The sequence below is a fragment of the Delphinapterus leucas genome, chromosome 2 (genome assembly GCF_059928025.1).
Source record: "Delphinapterus leucas isolate spDelLeu-1000000601 "Yukka" chromosome 2, BTC_Dleu_Yukka2, whole genome shotgun sequence".
NCBI classification, from domain to species: Eukaryota; Metazoa; Chordata; class Mammalia; order Artiodactyla; family Monodontidae; genus Delphinapterus; species Delphinapterus leucas.
Genome location: NC_143130.1, coordinates 96,623,780 through 96,646,852, shown reverse-complemented (window position 1 = coordinate 96,646,852; position 23,073 = coordinate 96,623,780). Strand labels below are relative to the sequence as shown.

At 40.7% G+C, this 23,073-nt stretch overlaps 1 protein-coding gene across 15 annotated transcripts in view; it reads left to right on the top strand.

Moving 5' to 3' along the window:
* Positions 1 to 23,073, top strand: part of MGA (MAX dimerization protein MGA) — a 155,675-nt gene that overhangs the window by 46,024 nt on the left and 86,578 nt on the right. For 13 of the 15 annotated variants that reach the window (XM_022587399.2, XM_089905020.1, XM_089904997.1 and 10 more), the window contains exon 2: positions 19,385 to 20,515. In XM_022587399.2, the coding sequence (XP_022443107.2) occupies positions 19,452 to 20,515 (1,064 nt within the window). In that variant the 5' untranslated portion in view covers positions 19,385 to 19,451. Of the gene's footprint in view, positions 1 to 11,835; positions 12,657 to 19,384; positions 20,516 to 23,073 lie in introns of those variants that run through there. The other 2 variants (XM_022587392.3, XM_022587393.3) reach the window with 2 other exon arrangements.

Sequence of the window (23,073 nt, the reverse complement as noted above, 5' to 3'; positions counted from 1 at the left end):
CACTCCATTATATCTTAAGAGTATGATATTTGAAGCTCACTTTTATTTTCTTGTTTTGACTTAAAGGATATGCACTAGTAATATAAAATACAATGTATAGGGATAACTTAATGCTTGAAAAGCTGTCATTACAATTGCATTACTGTAATTTGTAGTGCTCTGAGCAGCATTGCAAAACCATTAGAGTGCCATATGTGGTCTCTTATAAATACTGAAATCTGTCATTTTAAAAGCAGCTGTAGACAATGTGTAAATAAATAAGTTTTAATAAAGTTTTATTTATGGACACTTAAAATTGAATTGTATATAACCTTCACATCATGAAACATTCCTCTTTTGATTTTTTTTTCCAACCATTTAAAAGTATAAAAACCATTCTTAGCTCATGGGCTGTACAAAAACAGGCAGAGGGCCCTAGTTGGCCTGTGGGCTGTAATAGTTTGCCAACTTCTCCCTTAACCCGAAAGAGTAAGTCTACTGGGAGGAAAATCGTGCTTGATGGAGGCAGGTCTGTGAGGGAAATCATTCTGGATGGTGTTTTGACAACCCTTAAATCATACTACTGGTTAATGTCAGGATTAATACCATCGTAGAAAAAGAGAAAAAGTAAAAAAAGAGATCGGGAGTTTATGTAGTTTGGTTTTTATTTATTTAAGGAAAGATTTGTACAATTTTGTGTGTGTGTGTGTACTACCTGAAGAGCTCTTAGACTTTGGAGTTTCTAACCTAGATCTTTTATGTGAAAAATATATATGAATATGAACTTTCTTTCCCCTTAAGAAAAGTGTGTTTATTAAGACTTATGACCTAGGGGACTTCCTTGGTGGCGCAGTGGATAAGACTCTGTGCTCCCAGTACAGGGGCTCTGGGTTCAATCTCTGGTCAGGGAATTAGATCCCACATGCATGCAGCAACTAAGTGTTCACATGTCACAACTAAGGAGCCCGCCTGCCACAGCTAAGACCTGGTGCAACTAACTAAATATTGTTTTAAAAACAGACTTATGACCTAGAAAGTAGTAAATCTAGAATAATTTATTAAAAATGGCAGGTACTGCTCTTACTTTAATTTGAAATTTTAATCTTGGCTGACTTTGTATAGGATAGGAAATAATAACAGAAAGTTTTTTACTTTTGTAATTTTTTGTTTCTACACGTCTCAACAAATTACTAGGTTTGAGGAAGCTTTGACAGAGTGCTGTGAAATTATCAGTAGGTGGAGTTTATCCTCAGACGATTCAGGAAAGCTAGGTATACTCTTACTATAAATATGGTATAAAAATCCTTTAAGGGGGCTTCCCTGGTGGCGCAGTGGTTGGGAGTCCGCCTGCCGATGCAGGGGACACGGGTTCGTGCCCCGGTACGGGAGGATCCCACATCCTCTTATCCCACAGTGAGAGGCCCCCGTACTGCAAACAAAAACAAAAACAAACAAACAAAAAATCTTTTATTAGAGTTGAGTGAAAACCACATAATCCTTTGTTCCTTCTTTTTGTGCATATATGTGTGGTTGTTTATTCTTTATTGTTAATTTTTAAAAATGGATTTTTAAAATAATTTTTTATTTTTTATTTTTTTTGCGGTACGCGGGCCTCTCATTGTTGTGGCCTCTCCCGTTGCGAGCACAGGCTCCGGACGCGCAGGCTCAGCGACCATGCCTCACGGGCCCAGCCGCTCTGCGGCATGTGGAATCTTCCCGGACAGGGGCATGAACCCATGTCCCCGGAATTGGCAGGTGGACTCTCAACCACTGCGCCACCAGGGAAGCCCAAAATAATTTTTTAAATCGAAGTATAGCTCATGTACAATATTATATAAGTTATGGGTGTACAGTATAGGGACTAACATTTTTTTTTTTTTTTTTGCGGTACGCGGGCCTCTCACTGTTGTGGCCCCTCCCGTTGTGGCGCACAGGCTCCAGACGCACAGGCTCAGCGGCTATGGCTCACGGGCCCAGCCGATCTGCAGCATGTGGGATCTTCCCAGACTGGGGCACGAACCCATGTCCCCTGCATCGGCAGGCAGACTCTCAACCACTGCGCCTCCAGGGAAGCCCTGTTCACTTGGTTTTTAGATTCCACATATAAGTGAAGTTACTCTGTTCTCTCAAAGCTTACTCAGTAGCATAGTGATTAAAAGTGTGAACTTTGAGTTCAAATTTAGACTCCTTACAGTATGACCTAGAGCAAATTTTTTAACCTCTCCATACCTCAGTTTCATCTTTGAAATGAGGTTGATAAGTAGTTCCTGCTTCATTGGTTATTCGGATTAAATGAGTTAATATATGTAAAATGCTCAGTAAATGTTAGCTTTTATTATTTGTGCAGGAGGTAGACATTATATGATCACAAATAAGTAATTATACATTTTGATAAGTGTCATGAAGTAACAGAACAGGGTATTTTGAGAGAATTTAGAGTAGGGAGTAGGGATAGCATTGAGGTAGTGGCAATTACACAGACTTGAAGGAGGAATAGATGTTAACTAAGTGAAGATTTGTGGGGACTGGAAGCATTTCAGGCAAAAAGAAAAGGTAGTACAAAGACCCTGAGGTAGGAAAGGGTTTGGAGCATTTGACAAACAGAAGGTCATTGTGTCTGGAGTATGGTATGTTGTGGGGAGAATGACATGAATGCAGAGATCTGTAGGCCGTATTAAGGAGTTTGGATTTTGTTCTGAATGAAATGAGAAGCTAATGGAAGGTTATAAATGGCAGAGCTGGCATGAACTCATTTATGTTTAGAAAGTGTCACTTGCTGCTGTGTGGAAAATGGACTAGAGAAGAGCTAGAATGAGTGCCTAGAGATAGAGCCTATTGAAAAAAAGAAAAAAAAGTCTATTGTAGTAGCTCAGGTAAGAGCTGTTGGTATTTAGGACTAGGGTGGCAGTAGTGGAGGTGGAATGAAACGTATGGGTTTAAAGTGTTTTAAATTGAGTGCTTCTAAGTGCCAGGTACTATAATAGAAGCTGAGGGTACAACATAGAGGTTAAAAAAGAAACAATTCCGAATTTATAGTCTAGTTTGTGGGGGTGGTGGGATAAGGGGGAGAAATAAGGCAATGAAAGAATTACACAAGTAAGTATAAATATTAGAACTGTGATAATTTCTAGTAAGGACAAATATGTGGTGCTTTGAGATCACATCATGGTCAGAAAGTCAGGGATGTTGAAACAACAGGAAAATTTGGTGATTGGCTAGACATTTGGGCAGGTAAGGAAGCGGAAAGTGTCAAGAATTACTTGGGTTTCTGATGTGAGCAAGTATGTAGGTGGATATGGAGAGAAGTCTGGTTGGCTTCTAGTCTTGCATCTTCCACATGGTCTTAACCAGTGCCAGAAATAATTTTCTTAAAACATGTGAGTTTGAGTATTTTATATATCATCTTCTTTTTTTTTTTTTTGGCCGAGCTGAACGGCATGTGGGATTTTAGTTCCCCGACCAGGGATCGAACCCGCGCCCCCTGCATTGGAAGCGCGGAGTCTTAACCACTGGACTGCCAGGGAAGTCCCTCATGTATCTTCTTATAATCCCTTGAATGATCTCTTCTTCTTATCTTATAAGATGAATTTCCACCTCTTGCTTGCTAAGTACTATAAAATATGGCTCCCTTTGTCATTTCTAGTCCTATAGTTATGATTCTCCACAGATATGGACATTTTTAATAGTAGCCATATTACAGTACTTGTGCTCCCTGAATGTGTTCCCTCTCTTGTTTCTCTGTCTTCACATAGGCTGCTTTCTGTCTGAAATGCTATTCTTCTGCACCCACTCTGCTCCTGCTCTTTCATACCTTGCTAATTTCTACTCATTCTTCACTTTCTCTGGGAATTCTTCTCTGACTTCCTCAGTCTGATTTAGCTGCCCTTTGTTTGTGCTTCCATTGCACCCTGGACAGAGAGCCATAAAAATAGCGTTCTTTATTTTTTGCTGTCATCATTGCTTATTGGTTATGTGATAATTGGTTGCCTGATAATTGATTGCAAGCTCTTGAGAGCAGAAATCGTATCTTATTTTTGTGTTCCATAATCTGTATGTGGTAAATGCACAACAAATGTTTGAAGAAATTAATGAATACTCTGTTCTTTTATATCATGTGCCTTTGCACAGCTGTTTTCTGATTAGAAAACCTTTCCCACCTTTGCTTTGTCAACTTCTAGACATCCTTTATTTAACATTAAGCCTTTATTGATACTTCAGTGACAGTTCCTCTTTACGCTGTGCTTCTCTAGTTTTTCTTTTGTACACCTCTGATAAATGTTTGACAGTATAGAGTAGGGATCTAAATGTTTGAAAGAGTGAATGTATATATATATCATGAGCATCATGGAGTTATAGATTGGGTAAATATCTCCCAAGCGTCCAATCCCATTTCGTAGGGTAGGTTACTTCTTCATGGTACTAATTTTACCTATTGCATTGATCTTTACTTCAGTATTTTATAAAGGCAGCCCTATCTCCAAATTGTGGATAATTTATTGTAGTTATCTGTTTACTGATTATATAGCTACTGCCTGCAGTGTCCTTCTTTTCTCTCTCATTAATTTTATTTCTTCTTCAGGACCCAGCTCAAAAGTCCCCTCTTCTTTGTAATCTTTTAGATCCCCTAGGCTGTGCGCATTCCTATGATGTTCCTAGAAGGCTTTTTCCAAACTGCCAACAATAGTTTTGCAATGTTATTATCCCGTCTCTTCATCTAGAACTCAAGGGGACTTATTTTTATTCATTTCTTTATCCCTGGTTCAGTGCCTTACACGTAGTTGGTGCTTAACACATATTTACTTAACTGATTGTATCCTTATTTAGAGAATGTTGGGTGGAACTAATCCTGGGATGAAAAATATCGGCTCTGTGTAATCACTGCAGTTTATAATCTATATATAGATAATTTGGATAATGCACTATATTCAACTTGCTTGAATAATCTTTATATTCTGTATTTCAATACACCTTTTTCCTTTCCTTTAACAGGTATTGCCTGCCCTCCAGTGGTTAGATCATAGCTAACATTTTTAGTAAAGGTAAAGGTTATAAAATCCTTTTTCAGTGTTTATTTTTAAGTCATTTAAAATCCTCTTAGGTTTACTTCTCAGATAAAACAAGTTTTTATACACCCCTGTTTTTCCTTTGTCTGATATGCCTGAAGCCCAGCTTGACCTGCCTCTTCCTTTGCCACCATGAGCCACCATGTGTCCCACAGTTTTTAAGTATGTATTGATCGAATGGGTGGTTCACCCAATCTGACCTTGTTTCTTGGTTTTACTGCGTTGTTCTCATATAGTTCTATTGAGGGTCTAGGATCTTGCCATAGCTATCATCTTGTTTTCAGTGACACTCCTTGCCCCCCACCAACACACACACTCAGAGTAGCTTGCTAATCACGTGGCTGTCCTTTAGTCTGGATTGGGGTATCTCCTGGCTAACATCCTCTTCTCTTCTACTGTTACTGACGAAGAGAGGCTGACTCTTGACTCCTTGGCAAAGTGATTTATTACCCCATCCCAGGCCTCTTGTATGTTATTTTTTCTCAGAAGACCAGATCTTAGCTATCCAGGGAGACTACTCCGTGGCTAGCAGTCATTTCTAAGCATCTGCTGCAGATTTTCAGTGGCATATCATGAAATAAGGACAGTGGAGTACATTTTCATCTATCTAAATGTATTAAAAATAAACGACTATTATTCATTATGAGATATGTTCTTCTTGATTTTTGGTCTTAAAATACCCATTATTTTGGGAATTCCCTGGCGGTACAGTGGTTAGGTCTCTGTGCTTCCACTGTAGGGGGCCTGGGTTCGATCCCTGGTTGGGGAACTAAGATATCCCGCAAGCTGTGTGGAGCAGCCCCCCAAAAAATAATTTTTAAAAACCCCATTATTTTAAGAATGACTGGTAATAGTAGGTGGTATACTTTGTAAGTTAAAAATTTGGTCACCTTGTGATGGTCATTTAAATCTTTTGGGGGGAAATTTTACTGGTTTATGATGTCCCAGTAGTCTAGGAACCACTACGTTGATCACCATAGCTCATTTCCATGAGGCAGTGGTGCCCTTCATGTAAAGTAAGCATGCCTTCTTTCATACACATTTGCAGACAGTTTTTCAGTGTATTTTTCTGCCATAGGCTTCTTGATTTTTGCTTGATTCCAGCCTTGCAGTTTACTTGCTGTCTCCCAGTCCTCTTCTTTGGCCAGTAGTTCTAGTTTCTGTTTTTATATGTTTTCATGTGTGTTTTAAATCCCTGCACAGCTCTAGGCTTAGTTAGATAAACTTCTTCCTGTTCTTCCTTTTATGCTTTCCTAGATAAGATGTTTCTTCTATGGGCTCAATACTACATTGAAAATGTATACGTTTACTTTTCTTTTAGATCTATTCTTTTTTGTTTTGTAATCCTTCTGAAACTAGCTTTCTGAACTTCATTTTAACTGATTTCTGACATTTTCCCCTTTAGATCTTACTAAAACAAATTCACTGTTACTAAAGTACCTTTTCACCTTGAAGATATTTACTAATTTTTTTTTTTTTTGTAGATCGAGTATATGCAGATGGCAATCTGTTACAACTTGTTGCTTTTGTTAGCAGATGGTAAATTATGGGATCATAGAATTTCTCCCAGTGCAAAGAATCTGCTTGCCTTTTTTGATTTCCTGGGTAATATTGTCAAAAGTCACTCATGCAAAAGGCAGTCAATACGTAGTTAGAGTTTCCTAGAAAAATATTCTTATCTCTTGAAGCATCTGCCCTGTCAATAATATTTATCCATTCCTCTAAGGAGAAATAATTTGAGGTAAGAGTCAATGGTACAAGTTTTTTCTAACTACAACTGTATACCTTTGGAAAATGTTGGCCACAGCAGGATGCTTGTTTGCTAATATGAATGTGAGTATGGTTAAATGTATTATGACCCTGTTTTCCAAATCCCAAATTGTTGGACATTAAGTCAATATTTGATATTCGGACTTGCCTGGAAAACTGGGACCTATGGTTTCATATTCGTTAATTCAACAGATACTATGTGTCTGCTCTGTTCCACGCACTGTGCTAGGCACTAGAATAGAGTAGAGCAAACAGTCTAGTGGGCAAGACATTCATTAATGCATAGTTTTAAAAATAATTACAGTTGTGGTAGGTGCTATAAGAAATACAGGGTACTATGAGAGCATATAACAGGGAGACATCTGTCATTGGGGGTTAAGGAAAGTTTCTTGAAGAACTGACATTTAAGCTTAAGCATGAAGAGTAAATAAGTTAGGTTTGAGGCATCTGGGAAGATCTTAGTCAAAGGGAAAAGAATATGATTGTGCAGGTTTAAGATATGGGGCAGCAAGAGGGAATGGTGTTTCTTCATGAACGTTGATAACATTCCACCACATTTCTATTCTCTTTTCCATCCTTTTGTTAACAGATATTTTCTAAAACATGCTTTTAATCACATTATTATACTGATTAAGAAACTTTTAAAGCTATTCATTGGATAGATTAATTGCTTCTTCAGGGCAGGACTCTTGCCACTTTTAATACCTTAGTCCAAGTTTCAGATATCAGAGCCAGTTATACCTTGTCCCTCTGCATGAGTTGGTTTTAGTTGCAGTAATAAATAGTAGGCAAAGAAGGAGTTATATATAAGCTGTTATGATTCCCTCTTTTCCCTCTGCCTAGCATACAAGTTTTTAGTGAAACCTGACTAGTGACAGGTTTTTTTTTTGTTACAAAAAACAAGCCTCTTTTGTAACCTAGTCTGTATGCAGCTCTTATTCTAAGAATGGTCTTTATTGTATTGAATTAAGATATTGTAAACAAGACAACAACCCAGGAGTTATATGAGGGGTGGTGATGGTCTCATCTGAAGAGTGGGATCATTTTCTCTTTTAGCCATTTGAGGAAGGTATGTCGTCAGTAGAAACTGGAATTGGGAAGGTGGGATCTGGATAGATTAGATAAGGAATATTGTCTGTCTTGCTGGTGGATTCTGTTAAGTTGTGCCAACTCTTTGGGGTTCTAGTGTAGACCTCTGAACAGTGCATGAGGTGCCTGTCTTTCCTCAGCATATACAAGGCACTCAGATATTTGTCGAATAGGAAAAATGTGCATGTAAATGGATAGGGCTTATGTGTTTATAGAGCAATCTTGATTCAAAACTGTGTTCTTTCTAGCCATATTGTTTATATTCCATGCATTCTCTATCCCCACCCCCCTAATATTTAGTGAAATCTCTTTGAAGGTCCAACCAAAGAAGTCCAAGGGAAAGATTTTAAAAAATTAATTTATTTATTTTTAGCTGCATTGGGTCTTCGTTGCTGTGCGTGGGCTTTCTCTAGTTACGACGAGCGGGGTCTCCTCTTTGTTGTGGTGCTCGGGCTTCTCGTTGCGGTGGCCTCTCTTGTGGAGCACAGGCTTTAGGCACGCGGGCTTCAGTAGTTGTGGCACACGGGCTCAGTAGTTGTGGCTTGCAGGCTGTAGAGTGCAGGCTCAGTAGTTGTGGCGCATGGGCTTAGTTGCTCCGTGACATGTGGGATCTTCCCGGACCAGGGCTTGAACCCATGTCCCCTGCATTGGCAGGTGGGTTCTTAACCACTGTGCCACCAGGGAAGTCCTGGGAAAGATTAAAAAATTTTTTTTTCAATTTATTTGTTTTGGCTGCGCCGGGTCTTAGTTGTGGCACGCAGGAACTTTTAGTTGCAGCATGCGGACTCTTAAGTTGTGGCATTCATGCGGGATCTAGTTCCCCCACCCGGGATTGAACCCGGGCCCCCTGCATTGGGGGCACGGAGTCTTACCCACTGGACCACTAGGGAATGTCCCAGGGAAAGATTTTTGTATCAGGCTGGATGAACAAGGTGAGCTTTGATAACTGAAATGAGAGAATTCCAATTGAAAGGAGCAGGCTCTCCTGGCACCTGAAGCTTGGTCCATATGATTCAACCACAGGCACCGGAAGTCGCATGGAAACCCCTAGAACATTCCAGGACTGGGTGGTGACACAGTCACCTAGGGCTCTTCAACTAGACCACTGAGGTTTACCTGTGAAACTCATGAGCGTCAATTCTTGTAGTTAGCTTGGAATTTTAAAAACTTGGGTTATATACAGATGCCTTTTTTTTTTTTTTGCGGTACGCGGACCTCTCACTGTTGTGGCCTCTCCCGTTGCGGGGCACAGGCTCCGGACGCGCAGGCCCAGCGGCCATGGCTCATGGGCTCAGCCGCTTCGCGGCATGTGGGATCCTCCCGGACCGGGGCACGAACCCGCGTCCCCTGCCTCGGCAGGCGGACTCTCAACCAACTGCGCCACCAGGGAAGCCCCAGATGCCTTTTAAAGGAAGAAGTTCTAGGTACTTCCCTGGCGGTCCCGTGGTTAAGACTTCGCCTTCCAATGCAGGGGGTGCGGGTTTGATCCCTGGTCAGGGAGCTAAGATCCCACATGCCTCGCGGCCAAAAAATCAAAACATAAAACAGAAGCAATATAGTAACAAATTCAATAAAAGACTTTTGAAATGGTCCACATCAAAAAAATCTTAAAAAAAATATAAAGGAAGAAGTTCTTATATATCCAAAGAGTACACCCAAGGATCCCAGTCTGAGAAACACTGCATTAAACCCTGAATGCAAACACAGAGGTTGCTTGAAAAAGCAAACAAAAAAAATGGTTACTTTGGTACTAGCATAGTAGTAGGCCACTGAAATGGTGTGGCGATATTATTATTTTTAGATTATATATATAAAAACAACATTTATAAGTTCTCAGGTTCTTGATAGTACATCTCTAGATCTGTATAGGTAAGGTAAATCCCACTTTGAAAAAATACGGGTAGTTTACCTCTCCCACCGGGAGGAGATCCAGTGCTAAATCTTGAAAAAAATTTTTTTAAGTGTCTGGCATTTCATGTTTGCCTAGTGTTGGGAGAGAGTAGCAAAAGAAAAACTCCATTCTCCCACACCCCCAATTCTCCAATTAGGGATATCATTTGTGTTAACGTGTTCTTCTTGGGATGCAACTCTGACTAGCCATGGTTGTTAACCAGTCATCATTCATTTACACCTTAGGATCAGATGCATTAATAACAAGTCAACACAAATTTTATTTCTGCTTCAGAAAATGGAAATTTTATATGAGGAAACCTTAGACCTTTGACAGGAAGGCATTCTTGGATGAGGTGGGAGATTCTGAAAAGGCAGCTTCCAGGAAAGAGGTGCTTGGGATCAGGGAAGAAGAGGAAGGTGTGAAAGAAACTGTTACTTTTCACTTTTGCCTAGTATCTTGGATATTATTCGTTTGTTGCACTGGTAATGCTGTGGTTGACAGTGCCTGAATGGGGGTTTCAGAGCAAGTTCAGAAGTCTGTCAACTTTAGCCTGCATATTTTCCATTCCATATTAATTCCAGCACAATTTCTCCCCATGGTGTGGCATATTCTCTCAGGAAGAGCAGAAGGCAGAGAAAGAAGAGCCTTCCTAATATGCCTGGAGTCCAGCTCAGATAAGTCTTGTTGGATAAGCCTCTTCTTTTTGGCTTTCTTGTAACCTCCTCATTCTCCTTCGCAGTTTTTTTTTTTTTAACATCTTTATTGGAGTATAATTGCTTTACAATGGTGTGTTAGTTTCTGCTGTATAACAAAGTGAATCAGCTATACATATACATATATCCCCATATCTCCTCCCTCTTGCGTCTCCCTCCCACCCTCCCTATCCCACCCCTCTAGGTGGTCACAAAGCACTGAGCTGATCTCCCTGTGCTATGTGGCTGCTTCCCACTAGCTATCTATTTTACATTTGGTAGTGTATATTATGTCCATGCCACTCTCTCACTTCGTCCCAGCTTACCCTTCCCCCTCCCCGTGTCCTCAAGTCCATTCTCTACATCTGCGTCTTTATTCCTGTCCTGCCCCTAGGTTCTTCAGTACCTTTTTTTTTTAAATTCTATATATATGTGCTAGCATACGGTATTTGTTTTTCTCTTTCTGACTTCACTCTGTATGACAGTCTCTAGGTCCATCCACCTCACTACAAATAACTCAGTTTCGTTTCGTTTTATGGCTGAGTAATACTCCATTGTATATATGTGCTACATCTTCTTTATCCATTCATCTGTCGATGGACACTTAGGTTGCTTCCATGTCCTGGCTATTGTACATAGAGCTGCAATGAACATTGTCCTTCACAGTGTTTTATGTCAAGTCACCTAGCAGGTAGTAGGTTCTCAGTACTTGCCAGTTCTTCTAAGAGAGTGAAAGGAAAGTTTGGAAACATGGACCACAATTTCTGCTCTTTTACTACCAATTTCTGTTTTGCCTCTTTTCTACAACTTTAAACAACTCTCCCTTTTTACTGGCGTGTTCGCAGAGAAGAAAGAATGGCTGGTAAGGGGTGGGTAAGAAGAAAGATAATTTTTGATGTTTGACAACCGCCTGACACATCATAGATAACTTTTTGTTTGCACCTCATAGCTTAAATATCTTGAACAAACAAAAATTGAAAACGCAGGATCAGGGCATTAATGCTCAGGTAACACTCTATCGTGCAAAATTCTCATTTCCACGTTTTACTGTTTTATCAGGACATCTTTCATCTTTGTATCAGGCAAGCTAGTAGCAACTCTTCTTCCCTTCCCACTCGGCATTGAGGCTTTCGGACTCCTCCCTACTTTACTAGTGTTCTTCGGTTCTGGATGTTGTAAACTCCATCACCCGTCTCTCAGGGTCTTTTCCTCAAGGTTTCCCGACGTTCTGGCGCTCTCTAAGCCCACAGCACATTGGGGAGGAAGATCGTGGATTCATTTGACGGGCCAATGAAGCCTTGCGGGCTGCGGAATCCCACGTGGGTGGGGCTGGGCTCAGCAGGGGCGGGGCCGGCGAGGAGCCCAAGGGAAAAGGTGGCAGGCTCAGTTGAGAAAGCCCGCGGGCAAAGGTTTCACAGATTTCACGAAGGCTTCGTGTGCGAGGCTGGGGGAATTGGGGTACCTCCCTCCTGCCTCGTCACTCTTGATTCTGGAAGCTTCAGTAGGCTTTTCTCGGTTGCTGGTACCCGGAAAGGCAGCGGCTTCAGCTCCAGGGGCGGGTCCCAAGGGTCTTGTCGCAGCTCCCGGGCCGTTTGGCCTCCTGGTGTTGGGGGAGGGGTGAGGGAGGTGCTGCTCGCGCCTCCTTTTGCGCTTGCGCGACGGCCTCCGAGAGGGTAGGAGCGCGTGCGCGATGACGTGGACGTTTGATGCGCGCGCAGGCTCTTCAGCTGGAGCGGACACACGGTGTGCGAACCGAACAGAATAACCCGCCCCCAGCGGGATGTGAAGGACTCCGGGTGAGGCCGGCCACGCCCCGCACGGTAACTCTCGGGCCTGGGTGGAGGACGTCTCTTTAGTACTGGCCCGATTGGAGTTTTCCGAGAGTTTGAAGCTCTTGTGTATTTTTTATGGTGTCAGAAGCGTTCCGCTGAGCGATCTTCGCACGCTCCGGCCAGGCCAGGCCTTGCGCGGAGCCGCCTTTGGCGCGCGCCTGTGGTCTTCTGAGCGAGGCTGCGCATGTCACCTCGCGCGCGTCCCCGGCCTCACTTCCGCGTCGCGCCGCGAACTAACTGGGAACATCGACGCCAGCAAGAGGCCACGAGGCGGGCGGGGTGAGAAGCGCCCATGGCGCGGGCCTGCCCTCGCGTGCGTGGGGTGCCGCACCGCATGGTACGATACGCGTGACGCCTTCCAGCCAGGCGTGGAGCTTTAGGTCGAGAGCCGTGCTTGTGCGCTTTGCCTTTTAGAGCTCAGGTCTCGGGGTTCGAAAACTGTGCTGACCTCGCTTTTCTAAGGAGCTGTGTGCAGCGTTTTGACACCTGTATAAAGCTGTCGCCCAGCATGTAATTTCCTGGCAGGTTGTTTGAAGCAAGACCGCGAGTTTAATAAAAAAGGAGGGCGAGGAAGTGAGCCGTATAGGAGTGGGAACTTGGTAAACAAAGGACCGGTGGTTCGTAAGTGCAGAAATGAGGGCGGGGAAAACAGGTGGGAAGAGCAGGTGTTATTTTCTTTTTCCCTCTGTGGGGCAGCCTTTGGCTAGTTCTCTGTGTGCCTTCCCGCTTCTATTAATTTGTCAAGTTGGTCTCTGCCCTTAGCGGTAGGTGGGTCTGGGACAGAAATAAACCGCTCCGAGCACCAGTAACCAAAGTTGACGAATCTGCGTGCGAAGAGTATGGAGAAGTTAGGGATTATTTCACACTAGGTTGAGAGTAGGAAGTGGTAGTGTCATGATTTGAAGAGTTTTGCTTTGCCTTCGGAACTCTGGAGATGCCTCCTCTGGCGAGGTTGGAAGCAGGGAGAGTGTAGGAGGTCTGAAAGGAAGGGTTACCAATGGCAGAACAACGTGAGTAACGAAAGTACTCTTCCTTCTGAGGGGAGACCACTCTCCCAGGGTTCGCGTCGCCGGGGCAGACACGTGGATCAAGAGAACTCTCGAGCCCACCCGCGCGCTGCCAGTGTGTGTTGTGAAGCTTTCCGGGCTTCTGCGGCAGAGTCCCTGGCAAATACTGCTTGCTCTGCCTCTTTTTGGGCACGACGCCGCGGCTAGGCTGCAGGGAAAGTGCCTGGAGGTGGCGTGACGGCTGCTGGGAAGGGGGCTGGCCTGGGAGGGCCGGGCGGGTGGTTCTGTAGTTTCCACGGTAACAGAATGCGACTGGATCCCGCCGAGCGATCCGCGGGTTCCGGCCGCCGGCACGTGATCAGTCGGACTCCCCTTCCCCGGAAGAGCTTTCCTTGCGGCATTTTTTCACGTGGTTATTGGCTAGCTGGCCTTTGCAGTTGGAAAGCGGTGATGTGGGCCCCGATAGTCGACGGCGACTGTAGTCCTCCGAGACTGGCAGGCGGCCTTTTCACTTCCAAGGGTATGGAGTGGGCGCTAGTGCTTCTTGCTGCTGTAGGGCTATGTTTCCAGCTGTTGTGTGAGTTGAGTGGGTTGGGTGCATTTTCCAGAGAACACATGTTTAGGATTTGAGAAAACTTAGTGCCCCAGGTACCTTGCCGTACTTAATCCAAGGCAAGGTGGCCATTTGATTGCTGTCCGTTTCTGCCATATACGTTAGTTCTTCAAATTCTACTTATGCAAATATTAGGGACCTGAGAGCTTTCTAACACCGAGTTGTAGTTAAGGGATCATTCCTAGGAATAGAAAATGCTCATGAAGCCAGCATTAACAAATGGTATTTGAGGAGAGGAGGGGGGGGACTACTATCTTAGGTAAATGCAACTTTGTGCCTTAAAACCTAAAGCATTTCAGATAATATTTTGAAATTTACCTTTCAAATTTAGGATTGTGGTGATGATAAAATGCGCAAGGTATAGTCTGGTCCAAAGTAAGCGCTTATTAATAGATCGCGAGTACCATTTATTTAATTATTAAAGTTAATGACGATTAAGAACGGATAGTTGGCTCTTTTACTCTTTGCATCACTTGCTATCATATTTTCTGATTATTTTTGTGTGCAAATTATAGTTTTAAAAAGATTTTTCAAATTTCTGGGCTCATTGTATATTGGTGAATACTGAAATTCGAGTGAACCTATTCTCTTACAAATTTGAGTTTCAGAAACGTAACCACACTCTTATAGTGAATGATTATGTGAAGGAACAAACTAACATCTTTGTGCCTACCATACAGTAATGCATTTGTTGTATGAAAAGTTATGGTTATTTTTAGCAACTTCGGAAACATTCGGTTTAGGTTCACCATCATTTGAATAGTTTGTGTTTTTAAAGTAATGGTATTGATTTGGAATTTTAAATTGGTGTACTTTGGGGCCGGGGCTAGTACCTGAATCATTGAATTAGGTACCTACCTAGTAAACCAGTTAGTGTATTTGGTAAGTTGTATGAGGGTTATGGCTTTAGTAGTTAAACATTTCCCAGAGATGTCACTGGTGAAAAGATACTCAGAATAGGGACTCCGAAATTGTAGCAGTTTACTTATGGATCTTGCCATGTTACCTGAAAACATTCTCTGCAAAATGGCATTTGTGTGTTGGTGTGTGAGTGCCTGTACCTTCAAAACGTTGACATTTTCAGAATGTTAGTATTTCACATCCACAATTAAACTTACCTCCTCGGGTCACTTTTATAGTTATTTTATGTAGATAACTGCTTGATCTTGAAAAGCTGAACTTTTTTTTTTTTAATGTTAAGTTATATCTATGTACCAAAACTGTGGTCTTCCTTAATGCTTTCAGAGAGCCAAACACAGAGTATTTTTAGAATCTTGCTGGAAGGAGATTTACTGCTTCATGAGTAGCCTAGCTCTTCCTAAAGTAATTTGATTTTTGCAATTGGTTAAAGTTATCTTAGACTTTAGAGTGGTATTTCTGTGTCTGAAACAGCTAAATTTGCTGAATTGACTATCCTTTCTTTAGAAAATCCAGTATATATAGTATTCCAAAAGCATAGGCATATTGCTTATAGTGAAGTGAAATCTGTGCTTAAAGATTGTTGTGGAATAAAATTGTGTTACTTGTTTGTAAACCAAGTAGCAATGTATGGCTCAAGATAGAGATTGTTTTGTTCGTAAGTTAGGTTTTTGGTTTTATACATTCTGATCAACTCCTGGAATAACTTGACTGGAGGATTAAAAAAAGACCTTATACAAAACAAAAGTCAGAAAGTTCTAACTTTTTTTTTCTCTTAATACACATTTTTACATTTATTAGTTACCTGTGTACAGAGTGCAGATAGGGCAGTCTGACTCTTCTGCTCTTAATTTTTCTGTTTAGATGAAAGGAAAATTTTGAAATGTGTATATATAACGTAAATATGAAGTTTACTTCAGTACAGTCTCTAACACTAAACTGGATTTCTGTCAGTAGAATCTTTGATATTTCATAGATTAATTTTTAAGGGATAGTGATTGGTTAAAACTTCTTTGCCCCAGTTTTACCTGTAAAAATGATCTGAAAATCAAGAATTTAATATTATAGAAGATAATGTTTAGGATATTCTGAACCCTATAATGTCTTCATAGGTTTGGGATAGTGAAAAAAATTTTTCAGATACTTCTTTGCTGTGTGCCATATTTAAATGCACTTCATGAGAGTGTTTTTGCATAATTGCTTACAAAAATACTTGATTTGTAACAAAATTTTGAGCTTTATGGACTAAATACAAGATTACGAGTTTGTGTTATTTGATATATACACCATTTTAGAGGAATTGGTTTTTGTGAATTTTCTGAACTTTACTATTTTTATAAAGTCACTTTATTTGTGACTTCTCAGTCTGTTTAAATTTTATCGGTCTCTGGTAGGTGTTACTTAAACTTGATAGTTTTAGGAAACCAATAAACTTAATTGCCTTAAGCCTGAGAAAGCTTTTGAAAAGAATCACTCTAAATTTTATCTATCTCTTAAATGCCAAATCGGAGGAGAGATTCTTTTTTCACCTTTCCTGGGTATTAGTACAGTGGTGTCAGAAAGTGTGTTTCTGTTTTCACATTTAGCCATAATACAAAACAATAGCCAACCTTTTTTAAAGCCTTGATTTTTAAAATATTATCCTCAGGCTAATGAATATTTTAAGTTTTGGAGTCCCCCCCACTTTTTTGGGGGGGCGGTCATGTGGCCAGCCCTGTAAGAAGATGTGAAATTCAGATCAGATGCTTTTGCTGCTTGTTAGTAGTTCTGATGAAGAGTAAAATTAGACTTTTAATTATAATGAGGAGCACCAATAAGTGGCTCAATCTGATTAGTCAAAATTACTGACCCACTTTAAACAGAAGTAGTGATGTAACATTTTCCTTTTTTGTATAAAAGCTAATTGGTGATAGCTTTATATCTTGTAGAATATTTAGGTAATTCAGCACACCACTTTAGTTGAATGTAACAATCTGAGATTTCTTTAAAACATTTTATTGAGATATAATTCACATAACATAAAATTCACCATTTTAAAGGATACATTTAAGTGGTTTTTGGTTCCTGAACATTTCGATCACCCCCAAAAGAAACCCCATACCAATTAGCAATTGTGCCAATTATTCCTCTCCCTTTTCACTGTCAACTATGGATCTACTTTCTGTAGATTTGCCTATTCTGGACATTTCATGTAAATGGAATCATACAATATATGTGGCGTTTTTCTTGTAACATTTATGAATTAACTAATTTAGTTTTTTTTTGAAATTGGTTGTATGTCTACAAGATACAAAATTTAGAAAGTGTCAGAATATGTATTCTTCCAGCCACCCTGTTTTCCCTTGATAAAGCCAATACTACCAGTTCCTTTTTTGTCTTTACAGATAGTCTATGTCAAGCAAATACATACATACTGGGTTTTTTCTTTGGCTTTTTTTTTGTTTAAACTTTATAGAAGTATGTAGCATAATCTACAATTGCTTTGAACTTTATGCTCTTAATATATCTTGTACTTTTGTATGAGTCCATAAAGTTTATAATTCTTTTCTAGCTGCAGAATATTCCACTCCGTCGTTGTACCACCATTTATCACTGGTGTGTATGCGTGTATTTGCACACATGTATATAAGATAAAACCCTAGAAGAACTGCTGTTTCATGGGATGTATGCATTTGTACTTTTGATATTTTCATGTTATCCTCTTAGATTCTGTCATCTTACACTCAGCAGCTGGTTAGATGAGAATGGTTGACGTACACCCTTTACAACACCTCTGCCAAACTTTGATTTTTGCTGTTCTGATAGGGTAAAAAACAGTATTTTAGGACGACTTTAATTTCCTCTGTTCCGAGACTATGTACGTTTTCATAACCATTTGCTTTTCCTATTCTTTGCCCATTTTTCTGTTAGATTTTTTGTCTTGTTGATTTGTATAAAAAGATCCCTTTTGATATTAGGGAAATGAGGTTTTTTTTTTTTTTTTTTTTTGCGGTACGCAGGCCTCTTCACTGTTGTGGCCTCTCCCGTTGCGGAGCACAGGCTCCGGACACTCAGGCTCAGAGGCCATGGCTCACGGGCCCAGCCGCTCTGCGGCATGTGGGATCTTCCCGGACCGGAGCACGAACTCGTGTCCCCTGCATCGGCAGGCGGACTCTCAACCACTGCGCCACCAGGGAAGCCCCGGGAAATGAGTTCTTTATGATATAAGTTGCAAATATAGTTTTCCATTCAGGCATTTGTTTTTTATTTTGCGTGGGTGGTTTTTGTCATGTTAAAAACAAATTTACATGATTTTGAATTTATCAAAAATTCTGTCGTCTTATTGACTTCTAGATTTTATGTCCTACTTATTATCAAAAAGGTTTTCTCAAAGATTTCTTTAAGAATTAAAAAAAAATTACACTGAGGCGGGGTGGGGTGGGATTTAAATGTTTGGTCTGTCTGGAATTTTTTTCCGTGTAAGGTCTGAGGTGTGGAGCCAACTGTTTCTTTCCTAGTAAGTTCCAGTGATTTGTCATGGTTTCTTTAAATGTATGTACTAACAAGGTAAATAGCATTTTACTTATGTATGAACTCATGCCATTACCATAATAAGTGTTGATCTTATACAAAGATAACATGTAAATTTGTTAATTTTTACTCATCTCAGGAGAACTTGCTGTGTAATGGAATCCTCTGGCAAATTAATTCATTAAGTATCAGGATCCTTTTAAAATGAAAGTAACTTTCCAATTTGATCTCTTTAAAGTCTGTATATTTTTCTTTTCTAAAAACTAAGGCTTTTATTTTTAAATTAATTTTTTTGGCTGCGTTGGGTCTTCGTTGCTGCACGCAGGCTTTCTCTAGTTGTGGCGAGCAGGGGCTACTCTTCGTTTCGGTGCGCGGGCTTCTCATTGCGGTGGCTTCTCTCGTTGCAGAGCATGGGCTCTAGGTGTGCGGGCTTCAGTAGTTGCAGCATGCGGGCTCAGTAGTTGTGGCATGCAGGCCCTGTAGTTGCAGCATGCGGGCCCTTAGAGCACAAGGGCTTCAGTAGTTGTGGTGCTTGGGCTCAGTAGTTGTGGCGCTTGGGCTCAGTAGTTGTGGTGCTTGGGCTCAGTAGTTGTGGCACATGGGCTTAGTTGCTCCGTGGAAGTGGGATCTTCCCCCACCAGGGATCTTCCCTTGCATTGGCAGGCAGATTCTTAACCATTGTGCCACCAGGGAAGTTCCAAGTCTATATACTTTTATACTTTCATGTAGTTTTTCTAAAATGAATGTACACTTTTTGTTTTTATTTGAGATTGTAGTATGTATAGTGAATTATTGGAGATTGGGATATGAATAATTTAACTAATTAGATTAAAACGAACTTTAAAGAGATAATCAAATACTCCAGAATCAGTATCTTTACAGTGATTGAGAGAAAGGTAGAAGCAAAGCCTTAGAAGAATTTAGGAATATATTTTGGGGGTACTGTAATCATTCTTGTATTTTTGTTAACAAAATAAATGTTCACTTGATTAAAGTGTTTTTTTGCTTGTTTTTTAGGCTGGGAAGGCCATTGTGGTTATGTGGTAACTATAGTTATCTTACTACTGATTTTCCCACTGGAATCATGGAGGAGAAACAGCAGATTATATTGGCTAATCAAGATGGTGGGACAGTGGCAGGAGCAGCACCTACCTTCTTTGTCATCCTAAAACAGCCAGGGAATGGCAAAACTGATCAAGGAATTTTGGTTACTAATCGGGATGCCTGCGCTTTGGCTAGCAGTGTTTCATCACCAGGAAAATCTAAGGGAAAGATTTGCCTTCCAGCTGATTGTACTGTAGGAGGAATCACTGTCACCTTGGATAACAATAGTATGTGGAACGAATTCTATCATCGAAGCACAGAGATGATCCTGACCAAGCAGGGAAGACGCATGTTTCCTTACTGTCGTTATTGGATAACAGGTTTAGATTCAAATATGAAATATATCCTCGTCATGGATATATCTCCTGTGGATAACCATCGTTATAAATGGAATGGTCGCTGGTGGGAGCCCAGTGGGAAGGCTGAACCCCATGTTTTGGGGAGGGTTTTTATTCATCCAGAATCTCCTTCCACAGGTCATTATTGGATGCATCAACCAGTATCTTTCTATAAACTCAAACTTACCAACAATACACTGGACCAAGAAGGGCATATTATCTTGCACTCTATGCATCGCTACCTGCCGAGGCTTCATTTGGTGCCTGCAGAGAAGGCTACCGAAGTGATACAGTTAAATGGCCCTGGTGTCCACACTTTTACCTTCCCACAGACTGAATTCTTTGCAGTAACAGCTTATCAAAACATTCAGATTACCCAGTTGAAAATAGATTACAATCCATTTGCTAAAGGCTTCCGGGATGATGGGCTGAATAGTAAGCCCCAGAGAGATGGAAAGCAAAAGAACAGCTCTGACCAGGAAGGGAATAGTGTTCCCAGTTCTCCTGGTCAACGGGTCCGTCTTACAGAAGGTGAGGGGTCAGAGATACAGCTAACTGATTCGGATCCTTTATTGAGGGGTCATGAAGCATCATGCAAGGGTTTGGAGAAGCCTTCCCTTAATGTAAAACGAGACTTTCTAGGTTTCATGGATATTGATTCAGCACTTGGTGAAGTTCCTCAGTTGAAGCAAGAGGTTTCTGAAAGGTAGGTAACAGATTTTCTGTTCTTAGAGATAAAAGGAAGGTTTGAATTTAAAATACTGATTGTGTGGATTGCTGACTTTAGACATTGATAAATGCAAGCTGCTATAAAATGTACCACAGTTGCTTTTACATTCTGTCAAGTGACAGTTCATTTTTCTGTAATGAATATGGATTGGGTTCACAATCCAGAATTGTAGGCAAATTAGATGACTTATCAGAATGGGGGCCTTAGATTTAGATTGTAGGTTTAGACTTTCGTTAATCATGTGTGGCTGTTCCTTGTTAATATATATAGATGAATTTTTTAAAATATTGAAATATAGTTGATGTACAGTATGTATAGACAACTCTTGATTGATTGGGGAAGGGAAAAGAATGACCCCCAAATCATAACTGAAACAGAATTTACCCAGTGAGGCACAGAAGAGATTTAAAGTAAAGTTGTTTATATGTAGTACATAAGAATTTTGTGCCCTGTGGACATCCTAATCCATAAATTGCCTGAGTAAGAAATAAGCTGAAGATTATTACATGTTAAAATAGCATGATATACTCTTGTGCTTTTTAAATTTGAACTTGTGTTATTTATTTATTTTTATCAAAGTCTTTATGTTTTTAGAGCAATTTTAGGTTTGCAGCAAAATTGAGAGGAAAGTACAGAGATTTCCCATACAGCCCCTGCCTCCACACATGCATAGCCATTCCCATTAGCAACATGTACCAAAAAGTGGTACATTTGTGTCAATTGATGAACCTATATTGATGCATCATAATCACCCAAAGTCCGTAGATTACATAAGGGTTCATTGTTGGTGATATACATTCTGTGGGTTTGGACAAATATGTAATGACATGTATCCACCCTCATTGTATCATACAGAGTATTTTCATTGCCCTAGAAATCCTCTATTCTCCACCTGTTAATTCCCCTTCCCATCTGGCAACCTTTTACCTTTTTATTATCTCACTGCTTTGCCTTGTCCAGAATTTCATATAGTTGGAATTATACAGTATGTAGCCTTCTCAAATTGGCTTCTTTCACTTAGTAATATGTATATAAGGTTCCTTCATGTCTATTCATGGCTTGATACCACATTTTTTTTCAGTGCTGAATAGTATTTCCTTGTTTGGTTGTACCAGTTCATTTATTCATTCACCTCCTGAAGGACATCTTGGGTGCTTCCCAGTTTTGGCAATTATGAAAAAAGCTGCCACGAACATCCATGTCCAAGCCTTCAGTTCACTTGGGTATATACCAAAGAGTGTGGTCGCTAGATCATACGGTAACAGTAGTGTTAGATTTATAAGAAACTGCCAAACTCTTCCAAAGTGGCTGTACCATTTTGCAGAAATGAGAGTTCTTGTTGCTCTGCATCCTTGTCAGCACTTGGTGGTGTCAGTTTTCTGGATTTTGGCCTTTCTAATAGGTGTGTAGTAGTAGTATCTTGTTTAAATTTGCCTTTCCCTGATGACACGATGTGGTGCATTTTTTCGTATGCTTATTTGCCATCTGTATGTCATCTTTGGTGTCTTTTAAGGTCTTTGGCCCATTTTCTAATCAGATTGTTTTACTGTTTTCTTAAGAGTTCCTTATATATTTTGGTGTGTTTTTTGAGGGGGGGCTGCCTTGGGTCTTAGTTGTGGCATGCGAGATCGTTGCGGCACGCGGGCTTCTCTCTACTTGTGGCGCACGGGCTGCAGAGTGCGTGGGCTCAGTAGTTGCAGTGTGCAGGCTTAGTTGCCCCGTGGCATGTGGCATCTTAGTTCCCTGACCAGGGATCGAACGTGCGTCCCCTGCATTGGAAGGTGGATTCTTAAGGACCACCAGGGAAGTCCCAGTTCTTTTGCAAATATTTTCTCCTAGTCTGTGGTCTTCTCATTCTCTTGTTGTCTTTCACAAAGCAGTTTATTATTTTAATGAAGTTCAGCCTATCAGTGATTTCCTTCATGGATCATGCCTTTGATTTCATATCTAAAAAGTCATTGCCATATTTAAGGTCATGCAGGTTTTCTCTTAGGTTATCTTTTAGGATCCTTATAGTTCTGTGTTTTATATTTTGGTTTATGATCCATTTTGTATTAATTTATGTGAAAGTTGGAAGGTCTGCGTCTAGATTGATTTCTTTGCATGTGGATGTCCCTGCTGTTCCAGCACCATTTGTTGAGAAGACTCTCTTTGCTCCATTGTACTGTCCTTGCTCCTTTGTCAAAGATCAGTTGACTCTATTTATGTGAGTCTATTTGTGGGCTCTCTAGTCTGTTCCATTGACCTATTTGTTTTTTCACCAGTACTACACTGATTTGATTACTGTAGCTTTTTAAGTAAGTCTTGAACCTGGGTAGTGTTAGCCCTCCAACTTTGTTCTCCTTCAATATTGTATTGGCTATTCTGGGTCTTTTTCTTCTCTATGTAGACTTGAGAATAAGTTCCATAAAATGACTTGCTGGGATTTTGATTTTGGTTGCATTGAATCTATAGATCAAGTTGGGAGGAACTGACATCTTAACTATATTGACTCTTCCTATTCATGAACACTGACTATCTCTCCATTTATTTAG